This window comes from Ananas comosus, linkage group 11 (assembly GCF_001540865.1).
Source record: "Ananas comosus cultivar F153 linkage group 11, ASM154086v1, whole genome shotgun sequence".
Taxonomy (NCBI): domain Eukaryota; kingdom Viridiplantae; phylum Streptophyta; class Magnoliopsida; order Poales; family Bromeliaceae; genus Ananas; species Ananas comosus.
In genome coordinates this window covers 12,600,065-12,620,284 of record NC_033631.1, presented here as the reverse complement: position 1 = coordinate 12,620,284, position 20,220 = coordinate 12,600,065, and the positions used below count along the sequence as shown (strand labels likewise).

General features: G+C 40.2%; 3 protein-coding genes across 4 annotated transcripts; 2 read left to right on the top strand and 1 right to left on the bottom strand.

The window, feature by feature from the left end:
* LOC109717748 (chaperonin CPN60-like 2, mitochondrial) lies at positions 1 to 5,651 on the top strand. Its single transcript, XM_020243644.1, has 18 exons — positions 1 to 362; positions 456 to 477; positions 580 to 717; positions 1,219 to 1,378; positions 1,500 to 1,675; positions 1,766 to 1,861; positions 1,959 to 2,063; positions 2,173 to 2,259; positions 2,358 to 2,447; positions 2,876 to 2,956; positions 3,088 to 3,156; positions 3,219 to 3,296; positions 3,495 to 3,590; positions 3,660 to 3,759; positions 4,114 to 4,217; positions 4,293 to 4,398; positions 5,057 to 5,135; positions 5,215 to 5,651. The coding sequence occupies exons 1-18, from the start codon at positions 322 to 324 to the stop codon at positions 5,321 to 5,323; spliced, it is 1,737 nt and encodes a 578-aa protein (XP_020099233.1). The 5' UTR covers positions 1 to 321; the 3' UTR covers positions 5,324 to 5,651.
* Positions 6,026 to 8,672, top strand: LOC109717747 (probable leucine-rich repeat receptor-like protein kinase At1g68400). The gene is made up of 2 exons (XM_020243643.1): positions 6,026 to 7,829; positions 7,920 to 8,672. The coding sequence occupies exons 1-2, from the start codon at positions 6,317 to 6,319 to the stop codon at positions 8,456 to 8,458; spliced, it is 2,052 nt and encodes a 683-aa protein (XP_020099232.1). The 5' UTR covers positions 6,026 to 6,316; the 3' UTR covers positions 8,459 to 8,672.
* On the bottom strand, positions 8,961 to 13,539 carry LOC109717413 (glycosyltransferase family protein 64 protein C5-like). Of its 2 annotated transcripts, none has more exons than XM_020243193.1 (4): positions 12,811 to 13,539; positions 12,566 to 12,691; positions 11,283 to 11,450; positions 8,961 to 11,180 (listed from the first exon to the last, which is right to left on the bottom strand). In XM_020243193.1, the coding sequence occupies exons 1-4, from the start codon at positions 13,138 to 13,140 to the stop codon at positions 9,507 to 9,509; spliced, it is 2,298 nt and encodes a 765-aa protein (XP_020098782.1). In that variant the 5' UTR covers positions 13,141 to 13,539; the 3' UTR covers positions 8,961 to 9,506. The 2 variants fall into 2 exon arrangements, with proteins under 2 accessions (XP_020098782.1, XP_020098783.1); XM_020243194.1 differs by having other exon boundaries at positions 12,566 to 12,688.

The following is a 20,220-nucleotide window of genomic DNA, read 5'->3' as shown; positions in this document are numbered from 1 at the left end:
AAAAGTGGCAAGCAATGGGGAGTATTACTCGACAGTATTGCAGCGGGAGCGGGTTTCCCAAAACTAACTCACAAACTAACTAACTAACAAAATAATCAGAGTTCGCTACTCGTCGGAAACTTCTATTTCGAGCTTGCTCACACGCCCGGAGATTCTCTCTCGCCTACCGTGATCAATCCAGCACGAATCTGCAAGGAAGCAATTAACGTCCCAGATTAGTCCTTGTCACTCACTCCCCTTAAACCCACGAACCTCATAAAACCCTTCGAGCACGACCAGAAGGGGTACGCTCGCTCCGCCTCGTTACGTCGCCAACTCGCCATGTATCGCGCTGCAGCCTCTTTCGCTTCCACCATCACAAGGTACGCATTTTGGTTCCCCCTTTTTTTTTGGCTTTCGCCGTTTTTTCCTAATCCGATCTCTCTCGCTCTCTCTCTCTCGCTCTCATCGCCCAGGGCCTCGTCGTCCAAGAGACAGGTACTAGACCATATCATCTGTTTGTTAAATTGCCTGTGAGAAGACCTGATACTAATCTCCTCTCATTTTGATCTCTCTCGACGATCTCGTGAATACGAGTAGATCACACGAGGCGCGGGGTTCCTATGGACGCGGAATTATGGTGCCAAGGACATCGAATTTGGGGTCGGAGCTCGTGCCGTGATGATGCAGGGAGTAAACGAGCTCGCCGATGCCGTTAAGGTCACCATGGGGCCCAAGGTATGTGCAACGTAATCGGTTTAGATTTGTTGCAGCTGAATTTGTTCAGTTTTAGAAGTTTGCTTAGGAAAGTGATTTACTTGTATGTTTGATTTTAAATCTTGTACATGTTAGGTGTTTGACTCTGTTCGGCCACTGCAAGATTTCAAACAGTGCCGGAACTTGAATTTGACTATAAAAAGTAGCTGATTCCCTATGCAATTAATAGAAAAAGGCTGATTTGTGTAAATAATGTTTTTTCCCTCTAGTTTTGGTGAGATAACGTAGAGAGTCAATGACATCAACAATGCAGCTAAGCAGAATTACTAATCGTAATTTATGAGTACTTGTACATGCTAAGCTTAATGTAGTAATGGACTGCAGCTGGTGATTCATGCAATGAATATTTGTGTATGTTTTGGCTGTCTATTATGCAGAATCTGGTCTTTGTATTTTGGTCGGCTACATTTAGTAGCTACTTTTGCCCTATCTTTTACTGCTGAATCTATTACCTCTTCATAGGGTCGTACTGTCATAATCGAGAGAAGTCGCAAAGGCCCACAAGTGACGAAAGACGGTGTCACGGTTGCAAAAAGCATCGAGTTCAAGGAGAGCACAAAAAATGTCGGTGCAAATCTTGTGAAACAAGTTGCCAAAGCTACTAATACTGCTGCTGGCGATGGTATATATATGACTTTTTTTTAAAAAAAAACCTACTAGTGCCTTAACATACTTTAGCCCAATTGTTTTCATCCTTATTCAAGTGAATTTTGACAGCTACTAACATTGCCTTCTATTGACAGGTACAACTTGTGCAACTGTTTTAACACAGGCAATACTAAGTGAAGGGTGTAAGGCTGTGGCAGCAGGAATTAATGTTATGGACTTGCGCAATGGTATTAATAAAGCTGTTGATGCTGTTATTTCCCACTTAAAAAGCAAAGCCTGGATGATTAGTACTCCGGAAGAAATTATGCAGGTGTGGCATTTCTCTGGAAAACTTCCAGTAGTTACTGCAGAATTTTGGTGTCTCCTATCTTGGTTAGATATTCATAGTTTGTTGAAACAGGTGGCAACCATTTCTGCAAATAGTGAAAGAGAAATTGGAGAGTTAATAGCAAAAGCAATGGAAAAAGTTGGGAAAGAAGGAGTAATCACTGTTACTGTGAGTGCTTTTAAATTGTGTGGTCAGTTCATTTGAAAAATTAATATCGATGTGATTAAGCTAACTTATCTCTCGTTGCACAATACAAAATTTACAGGATGGCAAGACATTGTACAATGAGCTTGAAGTGGTTGAGGGCATGAAATTGTCCAGGGGTTATATCTCTCCCTATTTTATTACTGACGTAAAGACCCAAAAATGCGTAAGTTACCAGATATAATTGTTTAAACTTGTTACTATACTAGATTTTGTTTAAGCCATTTGCTGATGTCATCACTCAAAAATTGGACTTTTCATACTCATATTTGTAGGAAATGGAACATCCTCTGATCCTTATTCATGATAAGAAAATTTCAAACATGAACTCGCTTGTGCCATTACTGGAGCTTGCTCTGAAGGTATAGCAGGCTTTAGTTTTAGGTCTTTTCTCATCACAATGAAAGATCTACAGCAGAATCTTATAGAGTTTTCTCTCTGATGTGATGGTTTTATGTAGAAAAACAGACCTCTTTTAATTGTTGCTGAGGATGCGGAAAGTGATGCTCTGGCAATGCTTGTGCTTAACAAGCATCGTGCGGGACTCAAGGTGTACTTTCCCTCTTCTGTCTCCTTTTCCTTAATATTTTCCAGTTTCCACGACTATTGGAGACTTATTTGAGGGGATGGAGAGAGAGAAAAAGGTGATGAGATATCTGAGAATATGAGATTGAGAAGACGGAGGGAGGGAAGTGTGATTCCCTCCCCCCCCCCACCCCCTATTGTGCAGATGCTATTGTAGGTGTATTGTATGCTGCAAATAAGTGGGACAAAAGAAGGGGGTTCTTTTCTATCGTTTGCTATATTGGAAATATAGTTTGAGGGTTGATTATTCGAAAAAGGAAATGCAATTCATCACCCTTTAATTTAGTGTGTAGAACTGTAGATATAGATCACCTATTACATTTGATCTATCTAAATAATATTATGCTTAAGACATTTGTTCATCTGATTTTGATTTATACTGCCTTGCTATAGGTATGTGCTGTCAAAGCTCCAGGTTTTGGGGAAAATAGAAGGGCAAATTTGGAGGACCTGGCAATACTTACTGGAGGCAAGGTCAGAGGCCAACTAAATTTATCGATTAGGCACACTGAGAGATGTGTTGCATTGTCTGATTCTGCCTTTTACAGCATCTTGTACCAATGGCCATAATATGAACATCTTATTGTTGTCCTTTCACTTGGCAGGTTGTTAGTGAAGATCATGGTATGGATCTCGATAAAGTCGAACTAGAAATGCTTGGCACAGCCAAAAAGGTTTGTAGTACCTTTGTGTACTGCTAATACTCTGTACAAGATACTGACCTTCTTTGTTTTAGGTTACTGTATCTCTTGATGATACTATAATTCTACATGGCGGTGGTGACAAAGAACTAATAGAAGAGAGATGCGAGCAGGTATGGAGATCCTTCTAATTTTCACTTCAAGGATCTCATGGCACCCAGAACTAACATTTTTATAAAGATTTCTTATGCTTGTTAATATTTGCCCATATATGTTCAAGAAAATGGAGCTCTGGGAACATGCTTGAAGGGAATGCTTTTAGTTTGCAGTTTAGTGCTATCCAGAAAAAATTTACTTCTAAACATTAACAGCTTAGACAAACAATGGAGAGAAGTACTGCAATGTTTGATAAAGAGAAAGCACAAGAACGGTTGTCAAAGCTATCTGGAGGTGTTGCTGTGCTGAAGGTTTGGTCACTTCCTATCATGCTTAAACTTGCTTTTCCTCCTCAATATTATTTATTTGCTTGCTTGTAGATTGGTGGAGCTAGTGAAGCTGAAGTTGGTGAGAGAAAAGATAGGGTTACTGATGCTCTAAATGCAGCTAGAGCAGCTTTAGAGGAGGGTATTGTACCCGGTAAGAAACTCTTTCATGTATATATATCCCTGCAAAGTCATCTATGTAAATATATTCGCTTCTAACCTGAAGTCTTGGACTCAAAAAAGAATAAAATTCTTACGTACATAATCTTGCACACAAATTTTGCCTTTCTTTTGAAACATTTTTTAAATACAAAACCCATGTCACCAGTGAACCAGATGTTACCCAATTTATGATAAGGGCATTTTAGCAAGAACTGTAGTTTGAGGGGTATATATAAAAAATCAGATTTAGCAGGGAATTTCTAACTTTTGCTCTTACTTCGAATACAATGTTCTTTTTCTGATCTAAGATTATTCTATCATGTAATTTGCATCATTATTTTTGCAGGTGGAGGAGTTGCACTGTTATACGCCACTGAAGAGTTGGACAAAATTGGAACATCCAATAATGACGAGAAGATAGGCGTTCAGATTATCAAAAATGCTCTAAAGGTCCTGCCTTTGTAATGGTTTTGACACTTTCTACAGCCAATATCTATTCTTCTAAAAGTAGTAGATTTCGTGCAGGCACCTGCACGCACTATCGCTGCAAACGCTGGTGCTGATGGTGCAGTAATTGTTGGCAAGCTACTGGAACAAGAGAATTTTAATTTGGGTTATGATGCAGCTAGAGGTAAGTGTGTTTGGATAAGGGCGTGGATTTTCTTATGACTGCCAAGTTTTTTTTTGGTATCACTTATATAGAAATGAATATGATCACTCTCTTCATGAGCTCTTTTTTTTGTTCTATAGCCTGCTTTGCAGCCTGTGACATGAGATGTTAGTTATATAGCAAACAAGGTACTTTATGCATATTCATCAATGTTTGCTTAGGAATGGGTGAGATAGATCCTCCCTCACTCATGATATTGTTATGAGAGAAATCAATCCTGCATTTGGTTTTACGTTCTTGAAACTACTGTAAGAATTGGGGATAGCTATATAATGATGAGGGATAACTTCAATTATCACAAAGACGAAAGGATATAAAATCAGGGGTAACATTATTCCTGATGTTAGTTCCATGTTATCTTAGAATATCTCGTACTGAAAAAACAGCTTTTTGCCTCTCAATATCATAGTGCTTGGCCGAATAAAGGGGATATCTTAATCAAAAATAAAAAATAAAACAGAACCTACTTGTCTAACTTGAACCTTGGTGTAACTTAATTGGTTTGGTGCTCTTCAAAAGAAATGTTTGATGTTTTGGTTTAACCAATTTTTCGATCTTTTTAATACAATTCTTGGAAGGCATCCTTATCTAAGAGTTTATCCCTTGTGTGTTGTTATAGGTGAGTATGTTGACATGGTTAAAGCTGGAATTATCGATCCTTTAAAAGTCATCAGAACTGCTCTGGTAGATGCGGCAAGGTAAAGCGATCTGTCCTACTTGCTTATTCTCAATTGTTTTCCAATTAGCATCTACTGGATTTATATTTTATGTTTGCAGTGTTTCTTTACTACTGACAACAACCGAGGCAGCAGTTGTAGACCTCCCCGAGTCAAAACGGAATGCACCACCAAGTCGCATGCCTCAGTTTGATGATATGGACTACTGAGTACTGATACAATGGATGATTTGTGTGAAAACAAAAGTAGGAATACTAAATAACGTACAGCTGCGTTGCTTCTGTGGAAGCTGCTGATAGCACCATGACTGTTCTCGAATGGAGGTTATCTCTCAAAACCATCAACGTTAGAATGTTTTTGTATTTTAGATATTTTAAATTCAACTAATGTGTGATATGTTCATGAATCATTTGATCATCCGTTAACTGTTGTAAACTTAAAAGTAACTTCCTTGTTTCTGTCATTATTTGGTGAGCAACTATTCATAATCCCATTCTGATGATGCATTTTATGATATGATAATATTTTTATGGGGTCTCTCTGAATTCCCACAAAAACTTCCTAACGAGAACTCTATGACTTTGTACTCAGCTAGGTATTTATAGTATAATTCTTTTCCGGTTTCTTTCCAAGTGATTTTATGTATGGATAAAATTTAGTCTGATGGATTCTTCTGAACCCTGCAAATCACTAAACAAGCTATCTATACATCCGTCCGATCTCATGTAGCAAAATCATGCTGAGCTACTGGATGTCTATGAACTATACAAGGACGTTGCTCTTATTAGCGAAAAAGTCTAGAATACATTAGTTATATTATTGATGTTGCTTTTTGTGGATTCACCCGTTCCATCATGATTATTAAAATATATTTTTATTATATTTTTTATTTTAATAGATAATGTGGTGTGACAGATACACAGTAGAATATCTCCTTATAACCCTGCCTATTAGTTGAAATTAGAAAGTTATATTGGGCCTAATCGCAGCTCAAAGCCCAAAGAGTGAAACGATCGGCAGTCTCGGCCTGGCCCGTTTGCATTCCTAGCTATCGATCAAGCCCAAAAGAGCATGCATCCGAATATTTGTGAACGCCCCATTCCCGCGCGGCCGCCCCGCTCCTCCACCAGCCTTCTTCTCCCTTCAATTCCTGCGTGCATTAATTCGCGCTCACGCTTGGGCGCCTCCACAGTCCACACACCATGAAGTCGTCGTCCCGCCTCCTCCCACATTCATTTCCCCATCCGTTACTCTCTTCACCACCTTCCTACTCCAACACCCCCACCCTCCTCTTTCCATTTTTACCTTACTTTTATTTATTTATATTGATCTACCCATGCACATCCTCTAGTAAAAACGCGTCAAAAATGGCACGCTCTACTGCTGCCACTTCTTCCTCTTCTCCCTTCTCTATTTTCATCGCCTTCGTCTTCTTCTCGGTACCTTCCAGCTCCCTCTCCTCCCCTCATCCTAACCCAGATCTCCCCATTCTGATTGCCTTCAAATTCTCCGCCTCCGACCCCGACGGAGCCCTTTCATCGTGGGACCCCTCCGGCGACCCCTGCTCCGGATCGTGGCGCGGGGTCTCGTGCCGCGGCGGCCGCGTCTCAGGCGTCGTGCTCGAGGGCCTCCGCCTCCGCGGACCCATCGACGCCCTCGCCCGCCTCCCCCGCCTCTCCCTCCTCAGCCTCAAGAACAACTCCTTCGCCGTCCCGCTCCACCGCCTCGACCTCACCCCCTGGCGCCAGCACGTGAAGCTCCTCTTCCTCTCCCACAACCGCTTCTCCGGCACCTTTCCCCTCGCCCTCCTCGGGCTACGCCACCTCCACCGCCTCGACCTCGCCGGGAACCTACTCTCCGGTGCCGTCCCCCCCGAAATCGGGCACCGCCTCGCCGGCCTCTTCACCCTGCGCCTCGAGGACAACCTCCTCGCCGGCGCGATCCCGGTCTCAATTGCGGAAATCGCGGGCCTCGCTGATCTCAACGTCTCCTCCAATCGCCTAGAGGGGGAGATCCCGCGCCGCCTCGCCTCCTTCCCTCCGTCGTCCTTCGCAGCGAACCCCGATCTCTGCGGCGATCCCCTGCCCCGGCGCTGCCCGCTCCGGACGGCCGGGGCTGATCCGGCGCGAATCCCAAAGCGCGGGAAGAATAGATTGGCGCTTGCGGCGGGGATTGCGGCCGCCGCGATCTCAGCCGCAGCGGCGGCAGTCCTCCTCTGCTTCAAGAGGCGCGTCGATAGAGGAAAGAAACGAGTGAGCACGGCGGCCGAGGCGGGGGAGAAGCCGAGGGAAACGAGAGAGAGGCGAACGGAGGAGGACAAGATGGTGTTCTTCGAAGGGTGCGAGGAGTTCGAGGTGGAGGAGTTAATGAGGGGGTCGGCGGAGATGCTGGGGAGAGGGACGGTGGGGTCGACGTACCGGGTGGTGATGGAAAACGGTAAGGAGGAGGAGGAGGGGGTGGTGGTGAAGAGGGTTAGAAGAGAGAGGAGTAGGAGTAGGAGGAGGGAGACGAGAGAGTGCGTCGGCGGAGGGAGAAAGGAAGAGGAGGAGGAGGAGGAGGAGGAGGAGTTGGAGGAGGAGGAGGGGTTGTTGAGGGAGATGGGAGGGTGGAGGCACCCCAACGTGGTGAGTCTGAGGGCGTATTACTCCTCTGAGCACGAGCTGCTGCTGGTGTTCGACTACGTTACCAACGGGAGCCTCCACAACCTCTTGCACGGTTGGTTCCCGCCAAACACCCATTTAAATTAGAGCAATGACCTATTATCTTTGATGCTGAGTCTTACTTTCTTTTTAACCCTTAAAACAGGGGGCCGTGGGCCGGGAAGGATCCCAGTGGACTGGCCAACGAGGCTAAAGCTCGCCGAGGACGCCGCCAACTCCGCTCTCGTCTCCGACTTCTCCCTCCTCCGCCTCCTCTCCCCACGGCCACCGCCTTCCACAGCAGAAGCGTCACAAAAGAACGACGTCTATGATTTCGGAGCCATCCTCCTCGAGATCCTCACGGGGAGATCGGCGGAGTGCGGAGGAGGGGTTGAGGATTTGCCCACCTGGGCGGGGAGGGTGGTGAGGGAGGAGTGGACTCACGAGGTGTTCGACGTGGAGATTTTGAGTGGCAGCAGTAAAGAGGCGGAGGACGAGATGGTGGGTTTGTTGCAGGTGGCGCTGCTTTGCGTCGCACGGGAGCCCGAGCATCGGCCTAGGATGGGGGTGGTGTATAAGATGATTGAGGATATCAGGGATAGAGGGAGTCAGAGAAGTCGAAGGTCGCTATCGCCGTCTTCTATTGGTCGGTCCTTTCAGTCCTCGCCGTGTGTTTCTGAAGATACTCCGGCTCTGTCTCAATAGCTGTTAATGCAGTTGTCTTGTGATCTTTCTCGCCTGCGGCGAACATGAGCACTATCTTGTATAATTTACCATTTTTCATGGATAGATCGCACTTGGTAATCAGGATCTCTTCAGCCCTGCTTTAAGTTTCTTCTCTTTTCCTTTTTTTCCTCTTTTTCTGCTGAGGGAGTTATGAAAAGGCTTTTTTGCATAGTGTAAAAATATATTTGAAGTTCATAAGCTATTTTACGTTGCCTATCTGCTTAAAGTAAAGATGTTATAAAAGCTTCCAGAGCAGTCTCTCTCAATAAATCTAGGAAAACAGATAAGCAAAATTGGGTGATAAAATATATATACATGTGTGCTACCAAAAGATGAGAAATAACAGAATCGGCGGTTGTTTAATCTGAACACCTACTGCAATGTAATAAAGGTCATACGGTATCCGGGCTCGATTCTCTTCACAAATCACATTATCTTAATTAACAGAGAGGTTCAATAAACCCTTCTTAGTCACATTATCTTAATTAACAGAGAGGTTCAATAAACCCTTCTTAGTAGATAGCCGGTTCGCCATCATAATCATTAATCATCTGCGTCACTACAACAAGGTGCACGAACGACCATAAGGATATACACACACCAAACTCCATAAAAACAAAATTAAAACATTTAGCAAAGCTCTAAATCACAACTAATGATCAGAAAAGGAGATAGTGCTAAAATTACAAAAATTGATTTAACTTAATCCAAATTTTACAATCACTCAACAACACAAACAGCTCCAGCCGACTTGGGTGAGACCTCATGGCTCTCCATAAGACCTCATGGCTCTTCAGAGTGATTTGCCGCCTCTGTGTATTCCCTCCAGAGTTATCTAGAGGTTCTCAAAACTATCAAGCGCACATCTTGGTTAGTTATCAGCAGACAGAGCTCAAATAATAATGTTACAAGATTAGGCAGTCAAGCACCGCCTCGGAGAAGGATTTATTAGAAAATTCAAAATCTTGCATAAAAGCCCCCCCACGTTCCATCCTTCCATTTCTCCCACGATCAGAAATCGGTAGTCCTATTTATCCCAACCATCTTGTCTGCTGCCGAACTCCCACAGATGAGGGAGAGGACCATATAAAGCAGCAAACTTCGACAAACACTTCGTCCTGATATCATAGTGCACTTGGGTATTTCTACTAATTGCAGAAGCCGACAGCTTAGATGTATCGATAGCCCAGGCAGGATGAACATACTCCACTGTCCTCTCTGAACTTGAATTCGCGTATAGAAAGTTCATCAGCAAATCCTCACAATTGAACGACTGGTCAACGAAAGCCCTACCTTCCCTCCCATCTTCGCTCCAGTATTTCTCAAAAGCAAATTCGCTATCCATGAAAGCGGCACCAGTAAGTATAGCGTTATACCCGTTCTTCCCCCTTGCATATTTCTCATTCCGGTACTTCAAAGGACTACCATCGATTAATCTCGGATAGAAACCCACAATCCGGTCTGGATGCTCTCTCCAAACCCTAAACCCTTTCTCAACATCATTACACGTCATCATTATATCGTCATCTAGTTCAAGAACAGCTCTGGTCTTAATTAAAGGGTCGACCTTAAACCGATTGTTTAGGGAGTTCAGCTCCTCCACACGTATCCTTACTGGCACAACAGAATCGAACTCATCAGTGTTCGGAGGGTTCCCCTTGTTCCAGACAACAACAATTTCTTTAACAGATTCACAACGAGAATAATGTTTAACATAGAGCTTCAAATTCCAAATTCGGGCTTCATATGTCATCGTAATCATCGTGAACTGAGAATATTGCCCCTTATACATATATGCCTCTTCAGCACCATTCCCTCCAAATAGGAAATTTACGGCAGTGCAGACGGTAACGAAGGTAATAAATGCGAGAAGAGATAAAATCAGCATGCCAGAGCATGTTTTAGGGTTTATCCTGGATCTAATTGCTGAAATATATCTATTTATGCCGGCAAGATATCTGCGTACTTTCATGTTGAAGTGCGGGCGAGACCGAAACCATGAGGGCTCATTCCTTCTAGTAAGAGTCGTGCAGCAGCTTGTAGGAACAATGTAATTCACTGCACCAAACAGGAAACCCAAGAAAATAATCAGCAAAAAGGCTAGCAGGAAGAACATGCAACCAATGAAAAATCGCCACGTCGAGTCACCAGAAGGTACACGATCTCCATCCATCACTGCAATCCAATCACCAGAAGAGAGCTGTTGTATATCTAAGTGATGGTATCTAATCCCATTCCAAGCATTTCGACCTTTCTTAGGCTCCTTAATTCCAAGGTCTACTGGAACCTCTCTATACTCTTCTTTACTCAGTTTTTCAACTTTGTACATTATCACCTTTCGACCATAGGTCCCACTACAATCCTGGCCTGGACGATAAAGAGAGCCGTCGTATATAAAAAGCCTTCCACCATTTCGAGCTCCTAAGCTTTTATCAGATTTATAAATAGGGTTTCTCTTATGCTGAATCCAGGGGCCAAGTGGGGAACGGCTGTACCATATTTCGAGCTCTGCATTCTTTTCAGTACCAAACCGAGTGAAGTCCGATGCAAATAGCCAGTAGTATCCCTCGTACTGAACCAGCGATGCATCAATAAGTGGCTTCTTTATGAGCACCTTCTCCAACGTCCACTCGAGCGGAAATTTCGTTGCTCGATAAAGCCTAAGGTCTCCCTTTTTACTCCCTTCAGGCATCATATATATCTAAAATTCAAAAAAAAGAAAAAAGAATAAGAAAACTGAGAAAATGATGGCTACTTTTATTGTGTTGTCGATAATAAGTTGATTGGCTTTTATTTTGATTACCTGGTTTTTATAATTGAAAACAAAGGGATAGGACAAATGCCATTTTTCATCTAAAGCAATACCAAGAAATTCCCATGTGGCACCCTGATCAACACTTCTTGCAACACCGATATCGCCTTGCCTAGAAGTAGTACTTTTCGTCTCAAAGAACATGTAGAGAGTGTAGTCCTGAATATAATTCAGAGTATCAAAATTAGTTCATAGTCCTAAGGCATTGCCAAATATTAAAGCCACACAAGCACTATCTAGGAAAGATCAAAGAATATCGGTATCCTGAATGGGTAAAAATGCAACACATCACTAGGCTGAAAAATCACCTTGCAAAACCTGTACATATCACAACACTTTTCATTTCCAAACATGATGGTTGCTAGATTTAAGATTAAATTACGAAGTAGACAAAGTACATTTCTACAAACAAAGGACAATAGTCTTTGTTGGATAGAAACTAGGCCTTATCACATAAGAAATATAATTTCCCTTACTAACCTAACCCATATCATGAAAATGATTATAAAAGGTAATTTGCAACTTATTCATTCAGCAACAAATATCGCAAGCTCGCGGGAAAACTAAAAAAGAGTTTTCTAGTGGAGCTACCGTCTATTAATGCTATCAGCGACACCTTGTTATTTACAACCTCAAACTGTTCTATGATATGAACTCACGGCTTGATGCTATAGTGATCCATTATCGCATCGACTCGTCGCACTGCTCAAATTATAGATAAGAAAAATCTAGTACAAAACTTACCGTATCTAAGTTGTGTCACCACTGGAAAGATACAGGTGCAAGGTAAAAATGCCCTGCTTCGACGATTACTATCAAGATTATTGTCATGCATCATTGCGTTCATGTGCAAAATTACCAACCCAAAACCTTAAAAGAATTAAAAGCCTTATGCTACGCCGGCTAACTGTGAATTACCTATACTCTTAGTTGCTGTTTCTATACTCGATTTTATTCAAATGTAGTTTGGCCCAGTAAATTTACCAATATATTTCACTATTATTCACTCCATATAATTCGCAGCCCTTGCAAGACGTCGGGGACCGAAACCAGCAAGGTGAAACTACTACAAAAAAATGTTCCGTGCACAAGTTAGCAACTCAATGACTCTACGATAACTAGGATGCTGAACCAGGCATACAAATCGAAGCAGAACAATAAAACGGGGGAAAAAATACACATAAAACTTGCAGCTTAAATTACCAAAAGAACAAAAATCATCACTTTCCGTGTCTACACAGAGATACGGAGAGGATAAGAACAACAATACCAACCTGAATATAAAGGAATGGGTCTGCGACGAAATTGCTCGGATAACCCGCCATCGATGCTGAAGCACACGTGAGCACAGGATTGGCCACCGGCCATGCCGAACTGTTGCCATTGCTCCTATTCTCCTGCTACCTCAATAGAACACGCAGATCACACCCATTTAAACCCAGTTCAGTTCAGATACCGCACAAAGCAGCAAAAATTAACATCAAAATTGGAATTCCTTTTTTCCTGCGCCGAACCCTACCAATTCGATCGGGGAGAGCTCCAACGGGCTCTTCCCATAGTAGATCCCGATCGACCAAGACCCCTCGCTATCGGGCCGGCAACCGACGAGAGGCGGATCGTGGTGAAGGAAGGAGGAGACGACGAGCCAGAAGAAGGCGAGCCCGGCGAGGCCCGAGACGAGGAGGGATCCAAGGAGGAAGGAGACGGAGGAGGGAGATCGCGTGAGGAGACTTACGGGGCCCCACCTCCACCGGGGCCGGATCCACTGGGCCATGGCGATGCCGCATCCCAAAGCCCTAAATCCGAAGGAGGAAGACGACGAGGGCTTCGCCGACCCCTTCTCGCCCATCGCTCCGGTGCGCCCCCCTCATCGCCCAAAGGAGTCAAAGGAGAGAGAGAGAGAGAGAGAGAGAGAGGGGTTTGAGCTCCCCCTCCTCGGATATATAATAATAATAATAAAGGGGGAAGGGGAAGGAGGAGGAGGTGCGGGGACGGAGAGGGCGAGGGAGAGCCCTTCCCTGGATGCGTTCGTCCGTTTGGGGTAGTGGGAATAAATTAATGGAGGGATGCTGGTGATGATGATGATAATTTGTAAATGTATTGCTTATGCTAATTCTTCTTATATCTATTATTATTATTATTATTATTATGTTACAGGAGAAGAGGAAATATACAAGGATTTAGACGTAGGGGACGAGGAGTGGGACGTTGGGAGACCGACGGAGAGAGCGCCGGCCACTTTCTTTCCTGTTTCGTAGTATTTCACTGCAAGAGAGAATAAAAAATAATATTAAAAAAATAAACTTTAAATATTATGTCTGTGATTTCGTATTTTTTTATTGGGTTATTTGTATACACGTCCCTACAAATATAGTGAATTACGAAAATATCCCTGCAAAACGGAAACTCTATAAGTTGTCCCTACAAAAGTCCTAAGTTATGCAGATATGTCTTTGCCGTCCATATCTGTTAGAAAATTTTCGTTAACCACGGTTAAAATACTTAACCATGGTTAATTATAGTGTAAATTAACGTATTTACCCTTCTTCCTCTTCCTTCTCTTTCTCTTCCTTCTTTTTCGTCGCCGGCGAGGAGATGCGGCGGCGATGGCGGCGACAGTGGCGAACCCTCTTCCTTTTCCTCTTCCTTTTCCTTTTCCCTCTTCCTCTTTTCCCTTCTTCTTCCTTCTTCCTTCTTCCTTCTTCCTCTTCCTCTTCCCTCTTCTTCGTCACCGGCGAGAGAGAAGAACCTCGTCGGGGTCGTCCTCGGAAAGGCGGGCAAGTTTATGGACGAGAAGCTCGAGGGCGTTGTTGTCGACGAGGGCGGCGACGAGGGCATGCACAGGGTCGTCATGGTCGCCGAGGACGTCGGCATCGGTGAGGTCAGTGAGGAGGGAGACGACGTCGACGGCGATGTCAGCAATGTCGTGGCCAAGGAGGCCGACGAGGGAGGGGACGGCGTTGAGGACGACGAGCTCCGGGTAGAGCTCCGGTGCCTCGGCGTTCTTCCATCTTCTTCGTCGCCGGCGAACCCGACCCCACGCCGCCGCCGCCGTCGTCCGCTTCGACGGTCCGAAGAGGAAGAGAAAGAGAAGGAAAGAAAACTTTTGGAGGGATATATTTGTGAGGGTAAAATGGTCATTTTACGAATCCACTGTTAAAAAATAAACAGATCACTAACGGATGTTAACCGGAGGGACATATCTGCATAACTTAGGACTTTTGCAGGGACAACTTATGGAGTTTCCGTTTTGCAGAAATATTTTCGTAATTCACTATATTTGCAGGGACGTGTATGCAAATAACCCTTTTTTATTTTAGTATGATGTTATTTAAAATATATTAATTTAGTATATGTGATTTTTTTTTTTTCGTCAGCTCTTTCATTAATATTTCGTTAAATTATATACAAAAAACTTTAAATACCTCACCTAACTTTATCGAATATTTATTTTAATACCTTTTAATTTTAATTTCCCCCCTCCCCCCTCTCCCCCCTCTCTCTCTCTCTCTCTCTCTCTCTCTCTCTCTCTCTCTCTCTCTCTCTCTCAAGGCAATTGAAAGATCTTGGAGTCGCAACCAAAAATTCAAACTATGTTAGACCCGCTTAATAGCGTAGATAATATACTCAATTCGAATAATGAGATCTGAACTTCCGCCTTATACCAAATTAAAAATAAGTTAAATTAATTTGTAATTATGTAAAATTTAAAGAGTTTTTTAGATTGAGAAAAAGGTACTATATTATCTGTTTAGATCATTTCTTAAAAAAAATAAACTTAGTTAAAAAATATAAAATAACTTGGTTTTGAACTTGGGACTTCGTATATTTACCCTCGAATCCTTTACCACCTATGTTAGAGTCAATCAAAAATAAATTTTGAGAAATTGATTCTAAACTTGAATCCTTCATGTGGAATTTTTTTTTTTTTTTTTTTTTTTGAGAAAAAGGTAGCACGCTACCCGCTTCATTCATTAAACCTTCATGTGGAATTAATGGGATAGGATTGAATTTTATTGTTCACTTTTCTTATTGGCCCATAAAGAAGCAGAAAGGATATTTTAGAAAGTTATGCTTTTTCTAGATATAGCAAATTTAATTTTGAATCCTCAAATTTGCTTATACTTATTGAAACTATTCCAAATTATACGAAAACTAATTCAAACATTGCCTGCTAATACTTTTCAAATTAAACTTGATTTATGTTTCCATTCAAATCAAACAATCCTAAGGATTTCGAACAAATTAAGTGTTTGTCTCTTTCTGCGGTGGTTTGGATTGATCTTAAAATAATAAACAACTAGACTTCAAACTTAAAATCCACAAGTAGTTCATAAGTTTAAGTAGTTAATGAAGTAGTGGGATTATCTTCTCACAGCTAAATAGTCCACTATTTTTATTTTTATTTTTCAAACTCTCGAGGCCCAAAGGCCCCAAACTATCTTATTCCTGTAGTTTAGTTCGTCATTCTAATAAATAAAGCGGGTGGGGTGCTACTTTTTACTTAAAAAAAAATTGAAAACCTTTTGCAGCCGATTCAAGGTACAGTCAATGACCAACCAATGCCATCAGAATGATGTACATACATGTGCATGCAATGTTCATGGGATGGTTTTTATCTGGGCCTTGATCTCAGTTTTGTTTAGGTTTGGACAATTGTTTGTGCTTTGTTTGTTTTATGCTACGCATGGGCATGGAACAAAGATAAGGCCTTTTCGGCTGCGCTATGGGGCCTCTCTCTTTTCTTCCTATATTTTCCTGCTGGGACACATGAGGTTAATGGATTACTTCTCCTATCCTATGATTGTTCAACAGTTTGAAATTTTGAATCTGGAGGCTTTGGGGCTGTTTTGTTGTGGAGCTGGACTCGTTAGATTAGCTGGTATCTCTCTCTCAGTCGTGGACAATTTGCTTCTTGGCTTCTGGTGCAACCTATTTATTTGAGTAAAGGTGGAGAGAGAAAAAATAATTTTCGATCTTAAACGATCATTTTCGTCATTTGATTTATCGTAATAAAGATACGGTTGAAATTCGAGTTATTCAGAACAAAAAAGAGATGAAGAAAAAAATAATAAAATAATATAATGTGTAACGTTAGTTATATTTAAATATATTTAATTATAGTATTAACTACTCTTTTATTTAGTTTGTATATTTAAAATATAATAAAAATTGATTAGTTAAGTTCTAGTATTTTTTTCATTTGGTTTCATATATTTAAAATATGATAAAAATTAATTAGTTAGTATTATTATTTTTTTCTTACTTTATAATTTTATTGTTGTAATATTATGACTTATGTATAAAAAAATAATTTAGTTATTTTAGATTAATTTTTTAAAATTATGTAGGAACATAATTATATTATTTTTATTTTTTATATTATAATTTATAATTTATTAGATTATTTATTATTTATATATAAATTATAGTTTTACATCATATATTTTCTGCCAAATAAATAACAGAATTGAAAAAAATCTCACATTTTCTAACTATAAAAATAAACAGCATGAAAGAAATAATTTTCACTAAACTCCACATCAATCCAAAATATAGTTTCGGTAAAACAACCAGGCCGAGGTGAAGAGCAAAGTTTTAAAGTAGCGCGCATAGTCACTCACCCAATTAAACAACCCTTTTGTAATTTGTCTTATATTTTCAGTAGGTTATTCTCATACATGTTATCAAAATAGCATGCTTGTAAGCTTTTCCCTCAAAATGTAAGTGCTCATCTTACATGGCAACTATTAAATTATTAAAGAACTTCTAAGTAATTAAGAATAACCAAATTTAATCAAGATCTTAACAAATCTTTCTAAGCACCATGTGTCAATATGAAGTTACTATATATATTGCTCTTGATGGGACATTTTATTGTCACGTCGGATAGAATAGGTTTTGGTCGCGAGATTTTTCTGTGGCATAATTAGTACAAAGAAATTTTTGTTGTTGAAAGATGCTATATATGCTTGCTAATTTGGTGAATTATTCTGTTATTAGTATCCATTCTAATTAAGTGTGATAGCTTGTGAGCACAGTTAAGAGGAAAAAAAAAAGGTTTTAGAATGTTACGAAAACAATAAAATTGAGCATTTGCTCTTTCGTTTTTTTACTCAATTAATCAATAGAAAAGAAAATAGTATATATGTTGCCGACGTAAATGCAGTGCATCTTTAGGTCCATATTAATACGCACTGATCGATTCTCACTTGTATAGTTGTATCTTATATTTTAAACCTCACCGCAAAACAAATTAAAAATTCTAATTTTTTAACTTACAATAAATGCACTACACATGAACTTGCATATGCATCTGCATTGGTAATTAGTTCCATCTAATGGCAAATTATGCACCAACGATTAAATAAAGAAATTTCTAAATTCCAGTATATTAAATTTTCACTTAATTAAAGTAGAGGGTTAATTAAAGTAGAGGGACTAAATAAAAGATTTAGAGACGTACAAGTAGTTCATATTTTTTTAGCCACAACAACAGATATATCACTGTATAATTAAAGACCAGAATTATGATACTATACTATCAATGTACCAAGCTCTTAGTACTATTGAGTTTTCGGCCGTTGGTTGAAAGGATGTGTGGTTAGGATGATAGTGAGGCCCTAGGGTTGAGTGGGTGGTTGGTTTAATAGTATAATCCAACGGATGAAAATGATCAAAGGGTAGATCTATTGCTTCAAAATAAAGCTTTGAAGTTATTGCTTCAAAATAAAGCTTTTTTCTTGTTGATTGCTTCAAAATAAAGCTTTGAACCAATCATCAATTTGCCACTCATCTAATTTTCTTCTGAGTTATTGCTTCAAAATAAAGCTTTTTTCTTGATGATTTATTTCTTTAATTCACAATTATTTAACATTAATTATAAAATAAAATATTGTAAGAAACCAAACGTAATTTACAACCCATCGCGCTCCTCTTCAAAATCACACATGCCACGATACGTTAATTAAACTTCTCTCATCCGTACGTACAACGTGCTCAATATTACATGCATGGTATAGCACGTGGTCTAAAATATATTTATATTTCGGGCTTTTTTTGGCAAATAGCCCCTAACAAATTTTATTTGTAAAAATAGCTCCGTCCAAAAATTATTTGCAAAAATGACCCTACCCCTGCCACGCCAGCGCCACGTCAACGCCACGCGGGCAGGGCGGGCCCAGATGTTTAAATTTAACACGGTGAACCATTCACCGTGTTCAATACAAGATTTTTGTATTGGACACGGTGAATGGTTCACCGTGTCCAATACAAATACCCCAACAACGGCTAAGTTGGAGGTATTTGTATTAGACACGGTGAACCATTCACCGTGTCCAATTATTTGTATTGGACACGGTGAATGGTTCACCGTGTCCAATACAAATAGCTATTTTGTATTGGACACGGTGAATCATTCACCGTGTCCAATACAAAAACTTTGTATTGAACACGGTGAATGATTCACCGTGTTCAACTTAACTATCTGGCCCAGTCCCGCCCGCGTGGCGCTGACGTGGCGCTTGCGTGGCGGGGCCAGGGTCATTTTTGCAAATAAATTTTTGACAGGGCCAAATTTTTAAAAAAAAATTGTAAGGAGGTTATTTGCAAAAAAAAACCCTTATATTTCCGTATAGAGACTAGAGGTAGGTATAAATGGTCTGATAAACTTCATTTCAGTAGGCTGTTGTTTAGCTTACTTTTATTTCATCATTTTTTAATATAAGAATTATAATTAATTACTACATAATTTAGTACAATTTTTATTTATTATTTTTTTAAAATATTTTAATTATTTAATTATTTTATGTTTATTTCATTGTAAAAATTTATTATTAAACAGAATATCAGTACTTAGTTTTATAAATATTTTATTTTGTTATTCTATTTGACAATAGCTTTTTTTGATAAAATGAAATTAAAATTATAGAATAGTTAAGCATAGTTTTTTAAATTACGAGATGACAAAGTAATAATATACTATAGAATACATAAGAGATTGAAGTTCTAAAAAGGTTTACAAATTAAGAAGAGTACTAGGCTTTGTACATCAATACGTTATATATAAATCTTACATTTTATTTATTCAAAAATCACTGTTTTTTTAACTAGTTGTATCAAATTTTTTTTTATAATTCTAAAAATTCAAAAAGGCTATGTGAACCACATAATAAAGTATTAGATTTTTATATATATAGAGGTGTATATATAGCATTTTCCCTCAAAAAATTTTGAAAGGAAAAATATTATTTGCATATTCCAAAGTTGGATACACATTTTACATTTAATTTATTCAACCGTATTAACAAGATTTTAAAAAAAATATTTAGTAAAGTTTATGAACGATGCTGCGTATATATTCTATTACAATATACGTACATTTGACAAATCTTATCATTCAAGAACTTTTTTTTTTTAAAAAAAATCTAATATTAAAAATAACTTGGAAGGACTGAGATTTTTGCAGTGTAGCTAAACTCTCAGTTGACGATGTTTTTGTGTGTAATTTAATTACAAAAGCACTCGTCAAGTTTCGGGCGAAAACGAGTTAAAACGGAAGTTCTACGCGATTTCCAAGTTTCACTTAAAGTGAATAGTAACTCGATTTTCCGGAGAAGCCGCGGTGAGAAGTTGGCTTCTGGCTCGTACCGGACTCTGTTCATAGCAGTCCAATAGCTCGTTTCGACTGGTTCAGCTGTTCTGGAACTACTGGCGCTGACGAATTTTGAGTTCAACGCACGGATTTCGAGAAAATCCAAAAATACATGTTTTATATGTATTTGACGAGAGAGTGAGGCCTGATGGTCGGTGCTGTCTTGAAATTGGTGTGGGTGTGGCCCTTGGTGAATCCTGTGGGTATCCCGTTGATTACGCCGTGCCAACAGTACAAACTGAGACTCTCCTGCCACCGGGAGTGGACCAGAAACTG

Excerpts from the sequence above, each read along its gene's own strand:
- LOC109717748 (XM_020243644.1), top strand. The coding sequence starts at position 322 with ATGTATCGCGCTGCAGCCTCTTTCGCTTCCACCATCACAAG. Across the intron at positions 2,448-2,875 it reads AGCATCGTGCGGGACTCAAG|GTATGTGCTGTCAAAGCTCC; the intron begins GTGTACTTTCCC and ends GCCTTGCTATAG. Across the intron at positions 4,218-4,292 it reads TTATCAAAAATGCTCTAAAG|GCACCTGCACGCACTATCGC; the intron begins GTCCTGCCTTTG and ends GATTTCGTGCAG.
- LOC109717747 (XM_020243643.1), top strand. The coding sequence starts at position 6,317 with ATGAAGTCGTCGTCCCGCCTCCTCCCACATTCATTTCCCCATCCGTTA. Across the intron at positions 7,830-7,919 it reads CCTCCACAACCTCTTGCACG|GGGGCCGTGGGCCGGGAAGG; the intron begins GTTGGTTCCCGC and ends CCCTTAAAACAG.
- LOC109717413 (XM_020243193.1), bottom strand. The coding sequence starts at position 13,140 with ATGGGCGAGAAGGGGTCGGCGAAGCCCTCGTCGTCTTCCTCCTTCGGA. Across the intron at positions 12,692-12,810 it reads AGCTCTCCCCGATCGAATTG|CAGGAGAATAGGAGCAATGG; the intron begins GTAGGGTTCGGC and ends CTATTGAGGTAG. Across the intron at positions 11,451-12,565 it reads ACCCATTCCTTTATATTCAG|GACTACACTCTCTACATGTT; the intron begins GTTGGTATTGTT and ends AATTATATTCAG.